General features: G+C 39.9%; 1 protein-coding gene across 1 annotated transcript; it reads left to right on the top strand.

The window, feature by feature from the left end:
- Window positions 1-2,295: 2,295 nt before the first annotated feature.
- LOC139728877 (LIM/homeobox protein Lhx3-like) lies at window positions 2,296-19,710 on the top strand. The gene is made up of 6 exons (XM_071639811.1): window positions 2,296-2,572; window positions 8,063-8,237; window positions 10,785-10,987; window positions 17,077-17,234; window positions 18,537-18,726; window positions 19,271-19,710. The coding sequence occupies exons 1-6, from the start codon at window positions 2,488-2,490 to the stop codon at window positions 19,708-19,710; spliced, it is 1,251 nt and encodes a 416-aa protein (XP_071495912.1). The 5' UTR covers window positions 2,296-2,487.
- The last annotated feature ends 4,059 nt before the right edge of the window (window positions 19,711-23,769 follow it).

Raw genomic sequence — 23,769 nt, 5'->3', positions numbered from 1 at the left:
TTATATCATGTATCTATGCACTAACGAGTACAAAGATGATTGATCCTGGACAACATGACGTACACTTAATAATCATAATCACCCGCTGTAAACAATGTAGAAAGTGAACGAAAAAAAGGAATCAAAAGCTTGTAGTGGAGACGTTTCACATAGCACGCACAACGCACAGATACAAACACGCCCACACATTCATTAACGAGGAAAAACTAGAATAGAAAAATGAGGACAAACGTACGTATGGTGCACAAGAACACATCATTTATTCTCTTTTGTATGAATTCATACGACCTCAGACTTCATACAAAAGAATTCTGTAAAAGACGGCAATCGTTGGGGGTACGATGACGAAACACTACCCGGATGACATCACAATCATTCGCAGCTCTTCACAAAGAGATGGCGCGCGCACGTATACGCGCGAGACTTCACGCGAGGGTAGGCAGCCTGCATGATAGACGGATACAGATGTACAGGTTGGATCTCTTTTCGTACAATTTCGTAATACGTCTCAACATCACACGTCAACATCATACCTGTAAGGTCTTGTACCGAGGATTCCTGCGGTTAAAGTGTGAAAGGAATCGACATTGTCTGTAGTCCACGAAAACAAAGACATTCAGTGACGTCACAATCCATGAAGGTCCCATCATTGACCTTGACTTTGGTTTCAACCCATTCATCATGAATATTCTGATGAATATGACCGTCAGTCAGCGCAGCGGCGATCGCAGGTTCAAGAGAAACAATTAATCATGATTACAAATATCAACTAAAAATACCATGAAATGGTTTCTAAAATGTTAAAACAACAAGATTTTCTGAATAACAATTAGTATGTGAAATGGAGATGAAGGCGACTGCTGCCCTTATTCAATAAAGCCAGAGGGAAATTCCTGTGTGGATATTTAAAGTATCAATTATTTACTTTCTATGGAACTTGATGAATCTGGTCTATAAAGTATGCTATCATCAATGTGACCATCACTATCCCTCTCAAAACCTCTTCCAGAAACTGTTAAGACATTTTCCACAAGCAAGAAGCCCACAGAATTGTATAACACTTTGAATAATTGCGTTTAAAGCTAAAGGCCCAAATGAAAATAAAATACCATGGTAACTTTACACTGAATGGTAACACTGCAAATCAATGATAGCTACCAGACTATCAGAGGTTTCCTGGCTTTGACTGGCCATAAAAGTGTTGCTTCGAGAGTTACCATGTGACTGCAGATGTACCATCAATTTTCATTACAGTTCCTATAGTTTTATGCAACCGGGCAAAGAAATATCAAAAGTTGCATCAATATAATAAGATAACATATATGAAAATAGAATAATGACATTTGAATATTTTAGTGATATTGGTAAATACTATCAGACGCTAGGAGCGATATATTTAAACAATAACGGTCATGTATTATTACCTAATGCATGTTTTCCAGTTGCTTTTGTAACAACAAATACATTACAGATCTGTCGTGAGTAAGATATGTCGTGAGTTAGATACTTGGTTCAATTGAATGCATGGATCTGTTTCACTCAATTCACTCAGCTGACAACTTTTTGTTTCCCTTTCACATACTTATTTTCTTTTCATTACAAGAAAATAAAACAAAACGAAGATAGAGAGGTACAATTTGTTGTTTGAGAATGTAATTATATTTGGTTTCAAAATTTTAGAGTACACTACGTGAACACGAACACACGAATCAGGCATATACCTATTGGTGATCTGTCTATCTGTCTATCTCTTCTATCTATACCTTTGTCTGTCTATCTATTTATGTATCTATCTATATGAATATGTTTGTTTTCAGTCTTTCTGAAATGAATAGAGCGTAGTACTTGGGGAAAAATATTTGACCAAAGTGACAAAAGCAAGTGGCAGAATTTTTAGCCTTTTGTTTACTCTTCGTAAACGTGAAACTCTGCTCAGAGGGGAATGGAAGGAACATCCTCTGGGCGTTGGAATTGCAAAATTTGTGCTTTGTGGAGAGCGAAGCTGAAATGGTGGCTGTCACAAGGGATTCTCGCTCCCTGATTGGCCCCCTCGCCACGCCTTCCCTCCCTCTAAGCCAATGGGGAGTTAAGAAAGTGAAAATGACGTGTGATTGTCGCGTGCGCACGCCACCACGGGCAGCGGCTCGGTTAATTTCTGGACTTCACGCGTGTTCCACTGCCGTGTCGTCTGCTAGCCAAAAATCGTACCAGAGCAGAAACTGGCTACAAAGCGATAGTCTCCGCACGCACGTGCCTTCCCCACCGGCCCGCGCCTCAGCTCTCCTCATCTCTCTCCCGTCTCCTCTTTCCCTCTCTCCCTCACACCATTCTCCACTTCATTCTCCAGGCAGCATCAACTCCAGAAAGACGGCGAGCCCGCGGACTCTCGCAGCGGGCATCCAGGCAGCACATCATCATCGTCACCCGGGCCAGAGCGGCGAAACGCAAAGTTTGGTGGAGCGGGAAGAAAACGGGGCTAGTGGTGTCATGAAACAGGACGTTTATCTCGGTGGGCCGCTGCAGATAGAGCGCAACATGCCACAGGCGAGCACCGACTCCTACCAAGAACAGAGTAAGAAACACACACACGCATTCAATCTCAAAAAACTAATTTTCTTAATTGTCTGTGTTTGGTCCCCTCGTAACCCGACGGTCGACTCATATCATCAGTACCAACCCGTCGTAATGAATTAGTGCAGTCGGGTTTAGCACGGATCCAAAGTCCCAAACTGGGCCTTACCTCGTGTCATCTCGTCTACCAATCAAACCTATTACTCCCACCTCTTCCATCACGGCTAATCCTCTTCTTCACCTGACTCTAACCCTAATCGATTCTTCCGCATGCCATATTTAGGATCATTCCTCCCATTCAAATAAAAACTCCTTTAACTTAATCCTTCCCTCAACTCGTTTTTCTCCTTTTTCCTATTTTCGTGCCTCGATGAATCTTACTTTGTCTGAGGAGAAAAAAAAATGCATTGTTATACACTTTTATTTCTTTGAATAAAATCCATCCTCATGGCAACTTTGACTTTGAAGATTGACTTGGAAATCGGAGAGGCGAGCATCGGGCGCTAATCTCATCAGGAGTAGCTGAGCGAGAGATGATCTTATTTAGCCCCGTTCCGAGCCAATTCCTATATACATCATAACTCGATTTTCCTTCTCTCTGAATTGAATTTGCCTCCTCAGCGAGTAGATGTACCCGCGCAAAATTATCTTCTTCCTCCGCCTCGCACATAACCCGCTCCCTTTCATGTTTGTTCGCCCGTACACACTGCAAAGAGGTGTTTTTCCTCATTTCCCTCTTTTCTTGCTTCATTTCTCACATTTGGAACCTTCTTTGCGCATCATCTGAAAAGAAATGCAATGAATGCTATTTTCTCTTCTCCCTCTCTTTTCTTTTCTTTTTATTTTTGGTCTTATTTCATATTCTAGTGTTGCTTTGTGTTGTAACGGAAAGTTATGTATGTTTACTTTGTCAATGTAATAATTTATGTAAAATTCATGTGAAACGAATGTTCAGGCATCAACTGTATGTAATGGATGATAACATGTTACAACCATTGTTGTGAAGGAGATATTCCGATAGATTCGAGCCTACACTCTTGTACACAGTTTTACTTAATTTCCTCCTTAATTTCCTCATTTCGCTCTTTCTGAAATATTTGTGGAATTTCAGTAACGTAAATTCTAGTTATTTTTTTTAATTTTCTCACATGTATTTCTGATATATTTATGGATTTCTTTTCACATTGCGCGTACATAGCTTAAATAAAAAGAATCTGATTTACTCGCGATTTGATTCAGGATTCATATTAGGCATTTTGAAATTTCGGCTGTGTCATGAAGGGATTAAAAGAATATCGATTGTGAAGATCAATTATTTGCACACTGAACATTTTGTCACATATCAGACAGGATTATCCAAAAAAAAAGAGAAAAAAAAGAGCATTTTAAGACAAACAATGGGCTAGTCAACAGCTCGAACAAACTGTTAAGTTGTCACTTAAGATGTAAATAAGCGGAATTGTTATAAATCTTTAACATTGATTCACCCGACGTGCGGTTGTCAGCTACTCCTTCTTTGTTGGATGCTAAATTTAGAATGACACTAATGATAAATTGATAATCTGTAATGATAGCACTTGGGAACAAGCATGCAGTGAATGCGTCTTCAAAAGTGGGAAATAAAGGTAGTATTGTGCGTTATTTCGTTGGAAGATGTAAGCTAGTCCGTTTGCCGAACGCGCCTCCATGTCGGGAGAAAGATTCTCCCACAGAGGCGTCGGATCGAGGCTTTCAGCGGGTCCACTCGCCGCCATGACAACCGGGCAGAGAGTACCTCCGTCGCCGGCGACGCAAGTAGTCAGTGCGCGCGGCGGTTTTATCAATACATCGAACTCTCGAGCTAATCTAATTAAGAAAATTTGATTAGATAAGCAATTAGGATATTAGATAGGGACACCCGCGACTATGTGCACTATACACAATGCAAACTACCCATCTGATAGAGATGAATCTGCACTCAAAATACAAACGGATCTTCTTTTTCAATATATACATATAATAAACATATTTCGTGTTTACAAGAGATACATTTTGTTTTAAAGCAAGTCATAATATAACTTAAGTAACCGCGGGTATTTAGAATAAGTAAGGAACGTAATTTACCATTTGCATCTTCATTGCAATACTTATATATATATATATATATATATATATATATATATGAATCGAGTTATATTGAGAGAAATTATTTTACTTCATGATACATCAACAATTTTCAATCCTTTTTTTTCGCCTTGCTTAACTTTTATATACTGTTGACTTAATATTAATGCCCTTTGGGTTACTTTCAAAAAATAATAACAGTTTTCCTAATAGTATCTTTATGCGCAGAATACATCTTCTCTAAGCTTAGACTGCGTCCCCAAGTCACAAAGCTTTCTTTTTTGTTCGTTTGGATATAAGATCCGTACGGGCCCCGTTTTATCAAAAGATAAAATCGATTTTAAATTTCCTTACAACACAGGCTGCCATAGACTTACAGTTGAAATCAACCATATGATCAATTTTAACTCTTCATAAAACAGGACCGTGAATATCTTTATATCAATATTTTCATATTCTTAATTTACATATAATACATGCCATATACAAACATTGATAGAAATGTTTACGTCTATTCATTGTATAATGTTTTCTTGTATGATTTTGAGGTCTGGTGCAATGTATTTATATCTGTTGGTTGTAAGAATTTCAAATATTCTGTTTCTAATTGTCTCTTTTTTCCGTTGCCTTTTACTTCTTTATTGTGAGGTCTTATTACATCAAGCTCATGTTTAGGATGTACTTCTACTTACACACTCTCATCTTTTCAAAGTGATTGATGGGCGAATAAATTAATTTGAATTGGAATCACAAAAAGACATGAATAATGCAGACAAGAAGTTATATGTTGAATTGCAACAGTACCAGCGAAGGTTGTTTTTTGTTGTTGTCTTGATTTAAAGCACGAAAATTAAGATAATGTCTAATGTTTGCGTGTAATTTTTCTGTTGCAAGAAATACAAATTTTATCTAGACTGTTAATGTTCTAGAAGGGTTTTTTTTTCTGAATAGCTATTGTACGAAAATGAAATTTTGTTTTAACAAGTTGACACGTTGATTCACAAACTTTGCTCAAGACAGTAAAGGGGTAGTTCAACACAGAATGAGTACGTTTAAGCGATTAAGAGAGAAAAAAACATATGAATCGAGATTTTATACGGTGCATTGTTGAAAGGATATTCTATTAACTTATGGATGAATACGTCTACATCGTGATTTCATTCCAATACTATATGCTTTGAAAAGGCTTTAACAATTTCAAAAATTATGTGATTTGAGGATCGACGGTGAGCTCAGTAATTTGACAACAGAGTTATTGCATAGACGAAGCAGAGATTTGATTTAATTTTGATTTCATTTCTGAATTTCTTTTTCATACGGTGATAGACGTGTTGTGATGATTAGCAAACTTTCATCAAAATGGAAAACCTTCACGACAAATCTATCACTGCGTGGATGGCAATTGAATTACGAGTAGTGCAACTATTCTTATGAAATGAACAATGCCAATAATTATAACATGATTACTTACACCTTATTATATAAAGCTGTCTTCCGGATGGTTGTTTTCATCTTTGATATACATTTTTATACACTTTGTGTCTGGCGAGTTTCGTGTGACTGCTATACCACAATGCAACTTGATAAATAAAGAAATCTGCTTTGAAATAATGATCTATAGGAAAGTGTGATACAAAATTACGTTTACGTCTGCCACTCGCTCATCAACGCTTGACAATTTGTAAATTACAATTTGACATCCATGTTTGCTTTGGAATTTGAATAAGTATAAAATGTCTCCCAAATGTGTAATGATGTTTATTCAAAGATTGCACACTTCAAAAAAGGCTTCCTTTTTTTTTGCTTGAAACTTGTCAAAAATATTTGGGTAACAATTTCAGCTGGCAAACACTAGTAAGAAGTTTTGTTTCATACGCAGAAACGGTATAGGTTGATTGTGTGTTTATATTTTTTCGTAGATGATTTTAAAGAGATGACTTATATATATCTTAAACATTTTGAAGTTAAGTTTCTAATTTTTATGTTTTCCCCTATTTTAATGTGCTGACGTCCAAACAAATTTTTTCGCTTGATGAATTCTACTGCTAATAGAGCTTCCTCTCCGCTTCGCATACAATGTCGTACGTCAACGCTGACTATTTTCCCGGGGATTATTCGTAACATAGGACCTATACAAGAAAGAGAGAAAGCAGCAGGTATAATGAAGCTAATAATGGCTTCTCGTTTCCAGTGCGTCATTAGGAATCTCATTACGTGTTTATCAACAGAGACAGTGGTCCACCAACAAGAGAGACTTATATCACACTTTTTAAAAATCTTTTAAATATCATTAGCTTTACAGCTTTTCTCAGTGGAAAGAATGTGTATGGGCCATTTGTTCCTCTATACTTCTGCGACTAGAATCTATGGATTTTGCTTTGTATGGCATGATTCGAGAGAAATTCGATTAATTTTGTATCAGCTATATATGCATTCGTGGAAATGATTTTGTATCCATCAACAGCAGAACACCTCAGATTCATGACCAAATATTGCACAAGAGTTGGTTTCTGCTCTTATCTATACTCTTCTTTAGTCAGTTCTCATGAGGATGATGCGATCTGCTTTTCAAACCACAACAACAACAACAATAACAGCAACAGCACCACCACCAACAAAACTCATTTCGAATATATCTGCACTCTAACAGTAACTCTTCCCAGTACATTGCGTCTTTTTTGCTCAAAGATTACGTGATGCTCATTCACCACACTCACTGATACTCGATGGCAAACGCAGGCTATTATATGGACGGGTTGACAAAACGTAATAAGACCCACTACGATAACTATCTCATGCATAATGATACAAACGGCGTTTCAGTGCTTTTCTAGATGACGCTGTCCTTCGCATTTGTTATTCTCCCTGACTATTGCTGTGTGTATAGTGATGTTCAAAGCTAGAGGTGTCATGTTATCATGGTTATGTCTAATTATTTGTATGTGTGCATGTATACGATGTGAGTAATAATCCTTGTGTGTGTACACGCACACACACACACACACATACACACTCACACATATATCAGACAATAATAATATTCAGCATTATACTGATACTAATATTACCAACATGGCATTGTGTGTTTACACTTGATACTAGAAAATCATTAAAACGATTAATAGTTCGCTTTAAGAATTTTGATAGTGATATAGCTTGTGTCAATCATCCGGTTTATACCCCCCCCCCTCATATATTTTGGAGACATCCTTTCTTTATATAAGTTTACTTTACTGTGTAATGTATTGATTTATGCTAATGCTCTGAATTCCACTACAGAAATAAGACGTGTTTTTTTTTTTCTTATCAGAAATTGTAATAAAGATGTACTTAGCAGAAATGTCTAAAATCATAACAGGACGTATATTTTCATCTCCCTTCTGCTCAGAATCGATTTCTCTTTGTGCGGGCTGTGATCACCCGATCCTCGATCGATTCATACTCAAGGTTGTGGATCGAGCCTGGCATGCTAAATGCCTCCGATGCGTCGACTGTAACGCTCAGCTGACCGATCGCTGCTTCTCACGGGATGGCGGCGTGTTCTGCAAAGAAGACTTCTTCAAGTAAGTATCATCACCATGGTTACGCCGAATGTGATGGGCCGCTCTCATCTCAGATAGTATGTGTTCATGTTAGTGAGTGTGTGTGTGTGTGTGTGTGTGCGTGTGTGTGTGTGAGAGAGAGAGAGAGAGAGGATGGGGAAGAGGGAAGGAAAAAACGAGGGAAGAATGAGAAGGAAGCGTTAAGTTAAGCATGATTTGGTGACAGAGTCAGAGTAACAGCCCTATATTACTAATCCTCTCCTAGTAGCCGATCTCTTTTCTGACTATAATGTGTAAAATGAATGAATCATGGGAGTGTGTCCCGGTCTCTTACCGTGCGAGCATCACCTGACCCGCGGCTAGACCTGCTGACTGACTGGTGTGTAGAAATGCCACGGTGCTCCTGGTGTACGGGAGGAGAAATCCATTCTGTCGCCCGGAGTCATGGCAACCTGCTATGGTGTGTGGGATGCGATCCGGGCGGGACTCGTTTGGGGCAGCGCCCTAATTCCCATGACGCGACCAGCACCCCTCGGGGCGAAATAAGCCTTATTATCGAGACATTACACTTACGTTTCTCCTCTCTTAACTCTGCCTATCTATTCTCTCTCTCTCTCTCTCTCTCTTACTTCATCGTGTCACTGTCTTCAAAAGACGCAACACAAATGGACGAGCTTCACGGTGATTTTTTTTTTTTGTTCTCTTTATGGAATTAAATGAAAACGCCCACCGGAGGAACTTTTTTTTTTCTTCTGCTGTGCCAGCCCTACGGTACTGAGCCCCTCATTTGCCTAGCACTCCAGCTGGCAGTGGCGCCACCGCGTCGTACAGTGGCGCCGCCCGAGTGGTACAGTGGCGCCGCCCGAGTCGTGTCTGTACGGTGTGTCACACGTGAGGTTATTTACCTCCCCGTGAGTGCGTTCTCATGATCAAAGACGGTAGCTCTATACTTGATGTGTGTTTGTGTTTGTGTGTGTGTGTGTGTGTGTGTGTGTGTGCGCGCGTGAGAGAGAGAGTGTGTTTTGTATGTATGTCTGTGTGTATTTATATTTGATGCAGTTGCAGTAGTAGGCCAAGTAGTAGTAGTAGTAGTAGTAGTAGTAGTAGTCAGTAGTAGTAGTAGTAATAGTCGCAGCAGTATAGAGGTAGTAATAGGTAGCAGTATAATAGTAGTAGTAGTTAGTATAATAGTAGCAAGTAGTAGTCATCAATAGCAGATGCAAAAGTCGCATAAACTTTCCATTTTCACGTTCTATTGTTTGTTTGAATTCCTCAGACCATGACATGTCAAATAAATAATAATTGAGAACAATGATAGTTTTGTAGGATCCTTTTGGACACTACAAATCGTTTGACGCCGTGTTGATTAGAAATCTGAGCATAATCTTTACAAAATCAGAATAAAGCGTCATTCGATCACGTATATCATTGCACAAGAGAGATACAGAAGACTCAGTTCAGGCGCTAGGAGTCCGTTTCATCGATGAACACGGCTGTAAGAATGTGTTTTGCCGGCTTAATATCAAGAAAGAAAGAAAGATCAAGAGTTTTGGCATACCGACAGTGTGTCCGTCCCTCTACATGAACAAAGACAATTGCGTCAGCGCATCGTTCGTCCCAGAGTTCAACCTCCTCGAATTACGCGCAGACTATCTGTGCTAATTGAAGCAGCGGCGAGGCGCGAAAGCATGTGTTCGCCATGTGCCGCGCGAAATTTTCCCCTAAATCCTGATCGAGATCAGACTCTGCGTCTTAATTCCTTGTTGTAAGTGGCCCCAATATATTTTGAAGTGGTTAGAGGGTTTTCTAGTCCAGAAGGGGTCAATGACACCTTAAGAAATCTTATTTCGACGCTGAAAGCCGACAGCCATTTTGGTGATGTCAATGAACTCTCGTGGTTGCTGTCAACGGGAAACCTCAACAAAGTTGAAATAGGTCGTTTGTGTTCGGGCTTTCTCGATGAATGTTGTGAACGCAAGGGGGTGATCGTCATTAACCTTTTGATCCGGATTTGTTTTTATCTTCAATCAGCAGCCAGATTCATCAAGACTCAAAAGATATAAAATGAAAGGTTAAAAAAACACTCGGAGACATCGCTGCTCCATCTTTGCTTGTCTGTCATTAATCTGATGAGCGGCTTGTGGAACGAACTCAGGAGGGAAAAAGAAAGAATGTGAAAAGTGACCGTTTTCTATACACTTCTACATCCTAGCAGACGGTAGTTGGAGGTAGAAACATTTTTAGGCCGTCCAGGATTTCCTTTAATTCACCTCAACTTGGCAAATAGGATAACATGTATTATAGTCTACAGAGCGTGTCTGTTATAGAGAATTTGATGTTTAGGGGATTTCGAATTTTGTTTTTGGCAGTTTGTGGTATCTCGTATAGTTTTGATCAGAATTCTCGAACGAATGATAATTAATCGAATCACGATTATTCGAAGATGAGATGTTCTATTACATTTACTAACAGCCACACTTTCAATGTGTGCCTTGACCCATAGTCATTATCGTGACTCTTGGATTTTGCGAACAATATTTTAATGACGTCATTCCTTGTCATCGACAGGCGATTCGGCACAAAGTGCGCGTCGTGCGAGAAGGGCATCGCACCGACAGAGATCGTCCGGCGCGCCCTGGATAATGTGTACCATCTTCACTGCTTCTGCTGTATCATCTGTACCAGGCAGCTCTCTACGGGGGACGAATTCTTCCTGATGACTGACAACAAGTTGGTTTGTAAGGGAGACTACGAGGCGGCCAAAGCACGAGGTTAGTTGACAGAGTGCGAGTCTCATCATAGAGCAGTCTCATGTATTCACTTGACTATTTATTTATCTATCTAACTAAATATTGTATCTTATCCTCTCCCTCTCTATCTATCTATCTATCTATCTATCTCTCTATCTATATCATCTGTATCTACCTGTTTATGTGTACACATAAAAACATGGCTAGAGATATAGATGTATACATACATTCCAGTTATACATAAAACTTTACTTCTTTCTTCACCTTCCCTTCTCCTGTCTTCTGCTGTCATCTTTTCACGATGTTTCATCTTTCAAAACTTTATATTTCAAATTGGATTTCGAATTGGCAGTTCCCCGTGTCCTCCGCTTGCTCGTCAGCAGACGTTTAAACAAACAAATCTGGCCAAGGGAAATTAATTGACCGTCGATGAAATGCAGGTTTACATTGCTGTGCCTTAAAGTGTCTTAACCATATCTTATCACGAGGATTTGAATTCATCTTGCAATAAGAATGACTAATGAAATGATAACATAACAAGTTATTGATACTAGTCTAGGAATAAATTAAAGTTGCTGAATTGATTCAAAACCGTAAGAGAACAAGATATAGCGACATAACGGGTTTACAATTATACTTGAGGTGTAGTCATGTTCACTCAATTTCACCGAGTCGAACCGCCGTTTGTAGTGAAGTTTTCAAGTTAAGGATTGATGGGTGAGTTAGATAGGAGGGTGGGAATGATAAACTCATCGGTTTTATCACGTTACATTGTCTGAATATTATAGCTTTCATTGAATATATGCGTTAAATATACAACGTGCTTTTCATCTGGTGCCAGATAAAGATACGACAGGTTAACAATTAACCCTGAGTTTAAAAAAAAATAAATAAAATGACAGTAATACAAACCTAAAGCTAGAAGATGTCGCAAGTGAAAATACCAGCGGTGAGAACTGTAGAGGTAAAAATGTCAGACGTCAGGCGTTATGTACTCCTTGCATAAATTTACGGCGAAATTTTCACTCATCCCACATGTGTTCTGAAATTATCAAGCAAGGCGAACCACTGGTAGTCTTTAATCAGTGGTTTTTATACTGTCAAGTAAGACTCAAATCCATGTTCATATTGTAGTTACTTAGACGAGTAAAGTGAAACAAACAGAACAGTGATCATTCCTTTAAAATCTTACAAAGACAAGACTGAGCTGAGAAGTTTAACATGCCTTCGAGAAATATTATTTCCGATCACTGATATCGTATTTCCCTCTCACTCTGTCTTTTTGCAACCAACTCATTTGGAAGCCGTGGGAAAAGTGTTACCTCGTTTTGTTTCCTTCTGAAAAGGTTATTGACTGATATGCAAACAATCGAAGCCCTACAGTTGCTTCTCATCATGGCGATGCTTTGGAGCTAAATTCATAATTACTCTCTGTTTGGCGCGAATGGAGCGGATTCGGCGAGAAGAATTTTGAACTATCCCTTTCTTTAAAGAAAAAGGAAAAAAATGTCCCAACTTAAGTCCAGGCCAATCATTGGCTTGAGAGTAATCAGTAGAGACAAAATATCCTTATTAAACTCAGTGGTAAGCTGCGCCAATCATAATATTACTAAACAAGTGGGCTAACTCATTAATGCCTACAACACAGACTGTTGTTGCCATGGAGACGGCTTCGCTATACTTACCCCGAATTTTGCAATTACTTAATCGTGCGCACGCATTCCTCCGTGGCGCCCTTTTGTTACGAGGCTGCGACAACGATGAGAAAGTCTTCGAAACGGCTTGCTACTGAACACAGCGATCCCGCGAAACAACTCATGCCCCAGTTTTATTGCTACTTGCCCCCTTTTGTGCCAACGATTCGCTCCGTTTACTCCGCGTACGATGAGCAAGGAAACAGGAAAACAGATCGGGCATATGTCTTCCCCGAAATATGGGCAAAATTTCCCACGGAAATTATATTTTTGTGCTCCCTGTCATACGACCAGTGGGTGTGAATTGGTTCCCACACTTCTGCTGAGGTTCCGCTGTAGCCAAAATGCACTTTCGTAAATGATCGTCGCTTCGTCGTTACTTCGTTTCTTATGAGTAATTCTGTCGTGCGCTCGCACGGAACCGAAATCATCAAGGTGATCGTGTTGTCGTCGGTGATGATAAAGATCACGGAAGACTTGTCATTTGTTTCTCCATGGAATCGATTAATCCACATGTTGACTGTCTATGTGGATACAATTGCTCCTGAATTGAATGAATATAAGTGACAGACCCACTAATGCGTAAAATCCAACAGACCTCTCCCGTATTTCTGTGTGGGGCTTTTTTTCCCCCTAAAACATATCTTTTACATCTATAACGAGATGCGGCTCTCTCGATTTCTCCAATGCAATGTGTTTTGTAAACTGTAAGGTGTTCATCTGAAGAAAATCCGGATTTTTAAACAATCTTTTAAGGGTTATGCTGTCTGACTTATCAAGACAATTTTACAATAAGATTTACAAAAAGGGCTCTGTCCATAAAGTAAAAATGTTACAAATATCGTAAGTGTTGCAATAATTACGGTTACTCTGGCAGTAGTTAGGAAAGCAAAAAATAATAAATAAATCAGCCATGAGGGTTAAAGTTGTTACCAGAGTTACTCCAAGTGTGGCAGCGTAAATTAATTGCAAATCTAATTACAATATGAGCCCTTTGATAAATCGGAAAAAAGGATTCTCTATGTACTTTTTAAAAAGATATTTTCTATGATGTAAGAGCGTAATTGATGTGTTGAAATCCAATCTTTTAGACACAAATTCACTCAAAACTACAATGACAATACCGAGTGCATTTTTAACGGTTTGCCTTATCTGTGTTTTGTCTCAATAGACGTTCGAGTCATACAAGAATCCACCGCACAAGGTATTTAATTTCCAAAGAAACAATTGTAATTACTTGTTACGACTTTTCATGTTATATAAAGCTCACTATTATCACTGGTTTAATTACTATATAAATCACCATATATATTTTCAAGCCCCCGTTCTTATAAATCTAGCTGAGCAATTTATATGAATTGGTGTTATTCGAGATAGATAATGTATGTACGATAATATCAAGAATATGCCAGGTTTCCGAAATGCGTATGATAGGACCACTTTTTGTCGGGGTTTTACGAAACCGCCAAGACCGATCACCAACCGTTTACTTGAATTGGAGATTGATGCTCTTATGACGTGTATACGTGCAAAATGAAAGAGATAAACATTACTCGCCTCCCTGTATTCAATTATTTAAATGTTCACTTTTGGATACTGACGTGTCTTGTAAGTTTTATGAGTGTCTTTATGGTGTATGTTACTCTCTACGCACACCACACGCGCGGTACCTTCTAGGTTTTTGTGCGATATTTATCTGGTTTGTTAGAGGTGGAATACTTCGCCTTAATCTGAATAGAATCATTTGCCCGTAATGTGAGGAAATTCAGAAGCGACAATGTTCCCGAGTCTCAGCATGTGCAACTAATGGCAACCGGTGCCGATGGAACTAATGATAATTAAAACGACACTCGATGGATGCGCTCTACAATCACATTCATTAGTCTCCTAATGAAGGGCAGCTCTAGATCCCCTGAGGCACAATACATCCTTTCCCTTGGAGTCAGCCCCCTTGTGGTGTGCACGCTGGGGATACCTTTTAGTCCCTCAGAAGCTAAACTAAAGTCTGAACATTTTCGCAAGCTCATCAGACTGTTTTCTCACGTCCGAATGCGTTGATCAAAAGCTTGTTGTAAATAGCATTAACGGTAGCCATGCACCCTCGGTCCTTAGTAGATCATTTCCTTCTTTGACCGTAGATGCCAAAAGAGAACATGCTATACCAATTTATATCTTAAATCAAGAAACTTATTCTTGATCATTTAGAACGAAACGTCTGAATAGGAGTTTTATACAATACGTTCGTCGTAAATGTGTTTATGATTAATAAGTGAGCATAGAAGCTTCCTACTTTTAACGATACTCAATACCTGACAGCAGCTAGTGTAATAATGTTGGTGAATGTTTGCCATTGAATCTCAATCATACATTGTATTGTGGTAGTCACCTTCTGATCCCGTGGATGACGCAAGATATACTATTTTCATCCGTCTTGTAGATATCAGATGTAGGTGTTCATACGTTTAGTAAATATTACAAATGGATTTCTAAGTCTGCATTGAGTGCTGCTTAAGATGTAGGCCTCCTTCGTTTTACTTCCTCTATGAGAGTGTCTGCGTTCCTTCCGCCCGGTGTAATTTCCCCATTAAAGTATTTCAAAATTTCCTGTAACATCATGCTCCACGCTTTAGTGTCTAGGTAACAGTCCAAATTTGCAGACGATTATCATAAATTCACTATTTTATTTATCAACACTTCTTTTGATGGAAAAGCTCGCGGCTTTTGTCGCCCTAAATTAACCACGACGTCTCGTCAAATACCATGACTGCCGAAAATATAAACCCATTAACATCCCTTTCTGCCTTTCTGTATCATGAATTAAAAAAGCGTTGCGCGGGAAATTTCAGTGGTATTATATGGCTAATAGGATAACGAGTCTGATGCAGTTTTGTACATGAATATGTAAGCCAGAGTTACAAGTGTCCATTTTAAAGTCAATATTTGATAGGCCTACGCGGTTCCCGAACGGGATTCTTTTTAAAAGTCAATCGCTCCACTTACTTTACGGAATAAATCAACAAGTAGTCTGTTACAAAATTCAGTTTGAGAGGGAGAAAGAGAAAAAAGTGCTACATATTACCACACCAATGATTCCGTCGTTAGTTGGTAGTGGAAAATGGTCCACCAAAGTAACAAGTTGTCTCCCCCCCCCCCCCCATACACATCTGTCAAGAGCCAGAGGGGGAGACAAACACGTAGCAATAATGAAAATGAAAAGATGATGAGAGAGGAAGAGCGAGGGAGGGGGAGTGACAAGCGAAAGGCAAGTTTGAAAGCACCGATGTCGCCATAGAATATTCATGCCATAAAATGGCAGACTCATGAAAAGGTAATGACCATTTGTCATAGCCGGCTCGATGAGCTTGCCCAAATGTCAGTGTTGGAATCATGGCCGTCCGATTACCGTCAGTAATCCCTGCTCTTCTGTCTCCACCCCCCCCCCCCCCCCCCCCGTCTGTCAGCCAGTCTTTTTTTCTCTCTTTCTGTCTCCCTTTATTATTATTTTGCTGATATTACCACCATCTCTTGTCATTGCATCGATATATTTGTAAAGTTGCACACTTGTCGCTCCCCACCTCACCCCTTGTCGTGCGCTCTCTGGGAAGCAGCGTTCAATGATTGCTACGCTGGGAACGAGGAGCTCATCGTCTGCTCCTGAGTGTATTCAAACGCTGTGGCAGGGCGCAAAAAGGGCGGGAATGAATAAGGAAGATGACAGGGGAAATGCGTGCTTGACTAACGACGCGTGACGGGGTAGCTCGTCTACGCGTTCCCCTTCCCGCGCGCTTTCTCAATGATTTATACGTCCATTGTGGTCCCGCGAGAGCGTGTCGATTCGCGCCAGTGCGAAGCTTTTACACGCGCCGCTGAATGGTCGTCCCATCATATCTCTATCATCTCATATTGATAATTGCCCCTTACCCCCTCCCACTGGCCCCATACCAAAAGCCATTCCCGCAAAGAGGACTCATCTTCAGTCATTCGCTACAGTTGTTCATTTCTGCATACTATCAAGGACCATCTCCTCTTAATGCTCTCCCACACAACGGGTGATAATGAAACTTGTTGCGCCATCAGTGTGTAGCACCTTCACGACAAAACTCCTCTTCCATCCCTCTCACCCCCCCCCCCCATCTCTGTCTTTCTCCCTCCCAGTCATCCGCCTGCCAACCTATTGTCAACGATCAATTGCATTAATGCAAAATTTGAAGTTGATGACACCCGAATGGATTGACTACAAATTGCTCCCTCGCTTCACTGGTTTAAGTCGTACACAACGAAAGACTCCTGCACAAGATGAAATTAGAGTGAAAAAGAGATCAGGAAATACAGCCTTGTCCATCTCCTGTATCCCATAAGCAATCGTAATTACCTGCGTGTTTGTCCGTTCTTTTGTCTTCCTCTCTTGTGTCACAGAACTTGAGATGGATAACAGTAACAAGCGCCCTCGCACGACGATCACAGCCAAGCAACTGGAGACTCTGAAGAACGCATACTCCAATAGTCCCAAACCTGCCAGGCACGTCCGAGAACAACTCGCGCAGGAGACCGGTCTGGATATGAGGGTGGTACAGGTGAGCTTATACACGTCGTATAATTCAATGCCCAAGAGGGAACTAGTCAAACTGGAGACGAGATTGTCAACACAATCATGAATGCATTACTAGTATATTATTATCTTTCTTTCTGAAAATGCCAGACGGTAAAATTGGGAAGTTTCTTGTTGTTTTCATTTTCCATCCGTATATATACAAGACAAGATGCCTGAAATTGTTCTGCTGTACGATCGTAGTGCTGCCGGCCTTCCATGGGTCTAGCTCTATGTATTAGCGGTTTTATTCTAGCTGTCCTATTTTCCATCATACGTAGAACATAATCATCAGCCGCGTAAAGTAGACACTTTCAGTCAAATTACAGAGCGAACTGCTAAATGAATACTGTAAAAATACAGATCTCCCCATATCAAGCTGCTAGCTCAGGAACTAAATAGGAGCATCGCTCAGTCATCACTTATGTCATATCTTCAAAATCATGATAATCATTACTATCATCATCATCATCATCATCATCACCACCACCACCAACCCCACCACCACAATCGTCATCATCCTCATCAACACATTATAATCCTCCTCCTCACCCTCATCATCATCATCATCATCATCATCATCATCATCATATCCACCATTGTCCACTGCGCATCATCAGTACACAAACAATCTTCACATAATGTGAGGATGAATTAATACATAAGGTACATGACAATAGCACAAAGTTCATTTCATCCTAATTCCATCATAATAGAAAAGACTACAAGCCTCTGGTTGATACCGCTTTGATATAAAGATCTTGTTCCTATAGGAGAATATAGATTGGCTCAATACAATGAAATCTAAAAAAAAGGGCATCGTTCACTTTATTTGAGTGTCTTGCTTTCACACTCTTTCTAAGAGCAGCGTTGTAGGCTTATTAACATTCACGTTTAACACCCTGCATGTTCCGTTTGTCACGTTTTAGGGCGGGAATGCAGACAAAGTTGTCTGATACTAATGGGGAGGGCTTTTATGAGGTTGCTATGGCAACCATACGCCTGCTCCCATTCCATTCCGCGGCTTATGGAGCGATATCATAGTTACGAGACGTCTTGTCTTTTGATCGTTTGAGGTAACCATGGTAATGATACGTCTGTCCTCGTTCTTGTGACCTTGTCATTCAAAGGAAACATTCTAACACCAGAAATTATAATGAGGACACCGTTTGGTCTACTTTTCGTCTTTCGATCGATATATAAAAGCACAGAGCAATAACAACTCAGATTTTCCCCCTGTTCTCCATCATTACAAAGTAACAATCAATTCTCTCCTCCAATCCACCAGGTCTGGTTTCAGAATCGTCGCGCCAAGGAAAAGCGGCTGAAGAAGGATGCCAATCGACAAAGATGGGGTCACTACTTCCGCAACATCAAGCGGGTGAATGACGCCAGCAGTCCGGCTAGTGGGCCGGAGCCGCTCGCCTCGCCCGTCAAGCTCGAACCGTCGGAGATTGGCGACCAGACGGACTTCGACGGTTAGTCAAACACTTTCCTTATTCACGAGGTACATGTCTCTCCTCCAAAATTGAGTGAAATAATCTCGTTCTCTTCTTTTGATAAAGAGAAAGATTATCTAATTCTTAGAGGAGTTGTTTCAAGACCTCACGCTGACTTTAATTCCAGTTAAAAGCGGTACATCAGTGGCCTATTGTCAGAAAGTGAACTTTGAATCTTAGCGCGTTTAACTTTTATAGTCTGATCTCAAGGGTCATATAGTAGGACTCTCTCTTGAAGAACCCTTAGGGATACAAACTTATCGATGACAATAATGCTATAATTTAACAATATTGCAACTTCGTTAATGTCATGCATTCAAGCTGTGATGCAGAGGTCGTACTTTCTTTTATCATTCCATTTCGAAAGAGTCTTTCATGGTCAAAATGCTAAATTGCAGCTTGTAGTTTGCTAGATTCTGTTCGTAGTCAAATTTGTTAAAGAATAGCAGAAAGCCGCGATAGAATGTGTCTGCATAGTAGTTACAGTCTGTCAATTTATCTTTCCCCTCGATGATATTTACAGATCATTCTCCCGGTATGCCCGATCACGGCCTTCCGTACCCCAACGACCGCCCCCCTGTGCCACCAGTCGTCTCCAACAACGGTTCGTTCATCAACTCGTGCGAGTCCTTTCTTTCGCCTCTGCCCACCACTCCTGCCGTCTCGAACGGCTACCCGGTCAACAACCCCTCCCCGACACTGCCCGTCCAACAGTCGCCTGGAACCATGCCCGGAATCCCGTTCACCGAGGCGGCGGGTATGCCTGGCATCATGAGCGGGGCCAGTCATGGTCTCGGCGAGGCCATGCGAGCCGTGGTCAACCCCGGCGGCGACATCGGTGTCATCACGCCCCCGCCTCCACCCCCACCAGCTGGTTTCCATGACGACTTCCCGCAGCCACACCCTGGTCCCTGGTTAGACCACCACATCCCTCATCCGCACCCGCATCACCCACAGTATTAACCTGGAGGAAACTACGTTTTCCTTCCAGGTTGGACCTGGTTTTTGACTCGGTTTGAACTTTGACCTCAAAAGACAACTCGCCCGTTTGGTTGCCATGACAATATGCATTTTTTGAAAACAAACAAGAAGAAGACAACATAATGACAGTATATAAGTGCAATCGCCACGTGGATCACAAGATGGAGTAACTGTGTTTCCACTCTTGAGAAGAATTTCATCCCATCGAGTGATCGGAGTATGGAAGGGGAGTGAGTTAACTGGCGTTCTTAGTGATGTTTAATACTCTTATTATGACTGTAATTATTAACATGGTTGTTGGTATCATTATCATTAATCAGAAAAAAAAGCAATGTATGATAAGCGTGCAATTTCATTTGAGACGACTCATAACGTTTTTTTTTTTTTTTGTTGGTTTGTTTTGTAGAGAAACATATAATATATCATTCAACAGACCGCGGTTGCGTGTGTATTCATTGTAGGTTCCGCCTTCTTTTCTTTCATCGTTATTTTTTTTTTCCTTGCCAGCGTGCCGGATTGATTTCAAATATTCATTCTAAATTTCAGATAAGGCATCGAGTCCTTGTTACAATGAAAGCATGCCGACAATATCGCAAACATATAACTCAAGTTTTATGCTTGTCTCTCTCTGAACGTGATGTGGCGTCTTCTCACGCCATCAGATTTTTTTTTTCCTTCGGTGCAATTTCTTGGTACCAAACTGCAATCTGGAATGACGTGAAATTCTTCTCTCTTGCCACTATGAGCTGACGCTCGGTGGTAACAACCAGAAACTTGCCATTCAGATAAAAGTAACAGTAAAAACAACAATCCTACGTGCGACTATGAAGACGATAAACATGGATTGTGCTTTTTAGCATTATGTAGATGAAGGGATATACAGCTGTACGTACTTAGCATTGAAATGAATTCGTTCACGAAATTATTCCTACAAAGAAAAGCTGAGTACCTCATCGACTCGCGGGTCATTATGAAAGATATGCGGTATATAGTAATGATATATTCATGTTATGACAAACATTCCAAAGATAAAAAAAGAAGACAGAAGATGTAAGCTTGCATTCAATGCAAAAAGTTACATAATTGATAAACCTTGATATCATACAGCTGGTGGAATTTGCAGAGTCCTGAACGTAGCGCTCTACTTCGCCCCAATTGTGAGTGTTGTATTGGTAAACCCATCAGGTGAACTACACTGGGGTGCTTTTCACCGGGACGCCAACTGATATTATCACACCCTCACTGCTCACTGTCAGGTCGATTGGGATTTGCTTAAAGCCAACGCCCGTTTAGGCTTGTACTCTGGTTGTCATGGATACTCAAATCGTCTGCGGATTGCAAGGAAATGGTCTGACAGGGAAACAACTGGCGATGTATGCATGCACCCATTTCATCCAAAGAAAATAATGTTATCGTCTGCATGAACGGACTCATTGCATTAAACCACGTTTACCATAATGACTGTGAGTTGTGAATCTGCTAATTCAGATTTATTACACAACCTGATGTGTTAAGAGGGGTGTATTCTGCGACATAAATAACTAAAACTGATTCTTTTAATGCAGATAACAGTAGCTGCGTTTAATACATTTAAGGATAAGATATGAAGTACTACAAAATACAATATACGTCCTAACGGAGGTAGTCATAAGTAAAGCCAATAAACGCATCAACATTGTGTGTGGAAATATGCGCAAAATACGTACTATGTCAAAAACATTCCATCCTATTGAAAAATTCTACTGTGTTGTAGAATATGATTCGCAGATTTAATCATACTCATAAAACGTGCAACGAAGGGCGGGGCATATACGTGCAATACGATATTTATGGTAAATGTACAGACACTGAGAGTTGGAGCCAAATGATTAAAGTTTTCGTCAATCTTTCTCTCCCTCGCTCTCAGCTCTTTCATAAATTTGCAAGAATGTGGTTATAATTATATGTCGAAAACAACGAACTCGCAGCCAGTGGCCGAAGAGACTAGAATATGCAATAGTTGTACCAGACTAAAGATAAGTAACTTCAAAAATACTACTAAAGCCATTTGTGATAGAAATGATATAATTTCCCAGCAGCGCATTATAAGAAAAAAAAAAAGTAAGATATCGGGGAAATGTTGTATGATGAGAGAACTACAGGAAATACCAAGCTTACAAATTTACTAGCAAGTGATGTTTTTTATACATCAGTGAGTGATCACAAAGCAATTGTTATTTCTAGTATTTCATTTAAATAACCAGATCAGCTCAACGGGTATCCTGTCGTATAATAATAAATTATAATCGACATGCAGCACGAGCAAAACCTGATATCTTGAAAATAAAACAAAATGTAGCGCTTGGGGAATTATCATAATAAAATTCTATCAAAAGCTTATTTATGATAGGCGAAATTTTCATACTTGGAAATCAACCAGTATCATATAACGTGTATAACCCTTTCTCGTCACCAAAGATTTATCCCGAAATGTCATAAAATCACTTAAAAATTTACAGTGCAACTCTTAAATCTACTCATTCCGTAGAAATTTGTTGTGTGTCAATTTGCTTCGCATTTCATTTCAAATGTCATGATATCCATTGGCATTTCATTCATTCCAACATGTACCTTTGATACAAAACGGGAAAATGTGCAATTTTATTGTATCTCAAAGTTTGGACATCTTGTATTTGATTTTCAATTCAGGTACTGAGTGAAATATCCTTTATGACTACATACTTCTATGTATGTTATGTATGCTTCATCTTGCCAAGAAAGTTCAAGAACAACTTCAACAATGGGCATGAAGGGAGATATGCAAGAGATGCAAGTTTTAATTCAATCAGTTAAGAACGACAATAGTTTCTCTTTTTCTTGCTATTAATATTTGTCAAAACATGTACTAAATTTTCCATGTCTATCACATTCTACTGATGGCCAATTGTACTCCACTTTCTGGATTTAATTTCCAGTGTTTTGCCAGCGAGCAAACAAACATAATTATATTTATGCATTTTGTCGAGTGAATGATCTGTGCACGTCTTGCCACAATCATGTCTCAGCATGGACAACTATTTATAGGTACTCATCTTTGTTCACTTATTTATGTTTTCTGTTTGTTTCTTGTTTTTCGCATTCGTACCCGGAAATGAAATACTGTTGTATATTAATTTATCGACAAATACAATGTGATCACACATCATGTGAATACTGGGTTGTCTCTCTAGTCTTTTAGTCTGTAATATATTCTGTGTTCACAATCACACTAGTGTGAAAGTCGTGGCTGTTTCGTGGATCAGAAAGAGAAATGTTTATAAACAGGATGAAAGCAAAATAGGGAAGAGAATAGATGGAGATGAAGACGAAGAAGAAGGAGGAGGAGGAGGAGGACGGTGGAAGAAGAGGAAGAGGAGGAGGATGAGGAAGAGAAGAAGAAGAAGAAAAAGAAGAAGAAGAAGAAGAAGAAGAAGAAGAAAAAGAAGAAGAAGAAGAAGAAGAAGAAGAAGAAGAAGAAGATGATGATGATGATAATGATGATGATGATGAGGAGGAGGTGGAGGAGGAGGAGGGGGATGGTGATGAAGAAGAAGAAGAAAGTGGTGATGATGACAATCATGTATGTATTATGGTGGCAGTGATTACAATGGCCGACTGTGTTGTTGATTATGACTCTGCCGATGTTAAAATGAATATGGCAACCATGTTGTTGACGATGATTTGATGATCGTGTTTATTAGTGGAGGTGATACTTTTGTAACGTGCATGTGATGTCAAGCGCATGTCCTCCTCCTCCTCCTCCTGCTACTGCTGCTGGTACTATACTACCACCACTGCTGCTGCTACTACTGTTAGTGCTGCTACTACTACTACTTCTGCTACTACTACTACTACTATTACTACTACTGCTACTACTACTGCTACTACTACTACTACTACTACTACTACTGCTACCACTACTACTACTACTACTACTACTACTACTACTACTACTACTGCTACTGTACTTAACTACCACTACTACTACTACTACTACTGCCACGACTGCTACTGCTGCTACTA

Source organism: Diadema antillarum, unplaced genomic scaffold (assembly GCF_040938485.1).
Source record: "Diadema antillarum isolate AM-2024a unplaced genomic scaffold, OU_Dant_1.0 seq00000204_RagTag, whole genome shotgun sequence".
Taxonomy (NCBI): Eukaryota; Metazoa; Echinodermata; class Echinoidea; order Diadematoida; family Diadematidae; genus Diadema; species Diadema antillarum.
This window is presented reverse-complemented; position numbering and strand designations above follow the sequence as displayed.

What these genes read in the sequence shown, in the direction of transcription:
- LOC139728877 (XM_071639811.1), top strand. Translation starts at nt 2,488, where the DNA reads ATGAAACAGGACGTTTATCTCGGTGGGCCGCTGCAGATAGAGCGCAAC. An exon ending in CGACTCCTACCAAGAACAGA is followed by an intron (nt 2,573 to 8,062) that starts GTAAGAAACACA and finishes CCTTCTGCTCAG; the next exon opens with AATCGATTTCTCTTTGTGCG. An exon ending in CGACCAGACGGACTTCGACG is followed by an intron (nt 18,727 to 19,270) that starts GTTAGTCAAACA and finishes TGATATTTACAG; the next exon opens with ATCATTCTCCCGGTATGCCC.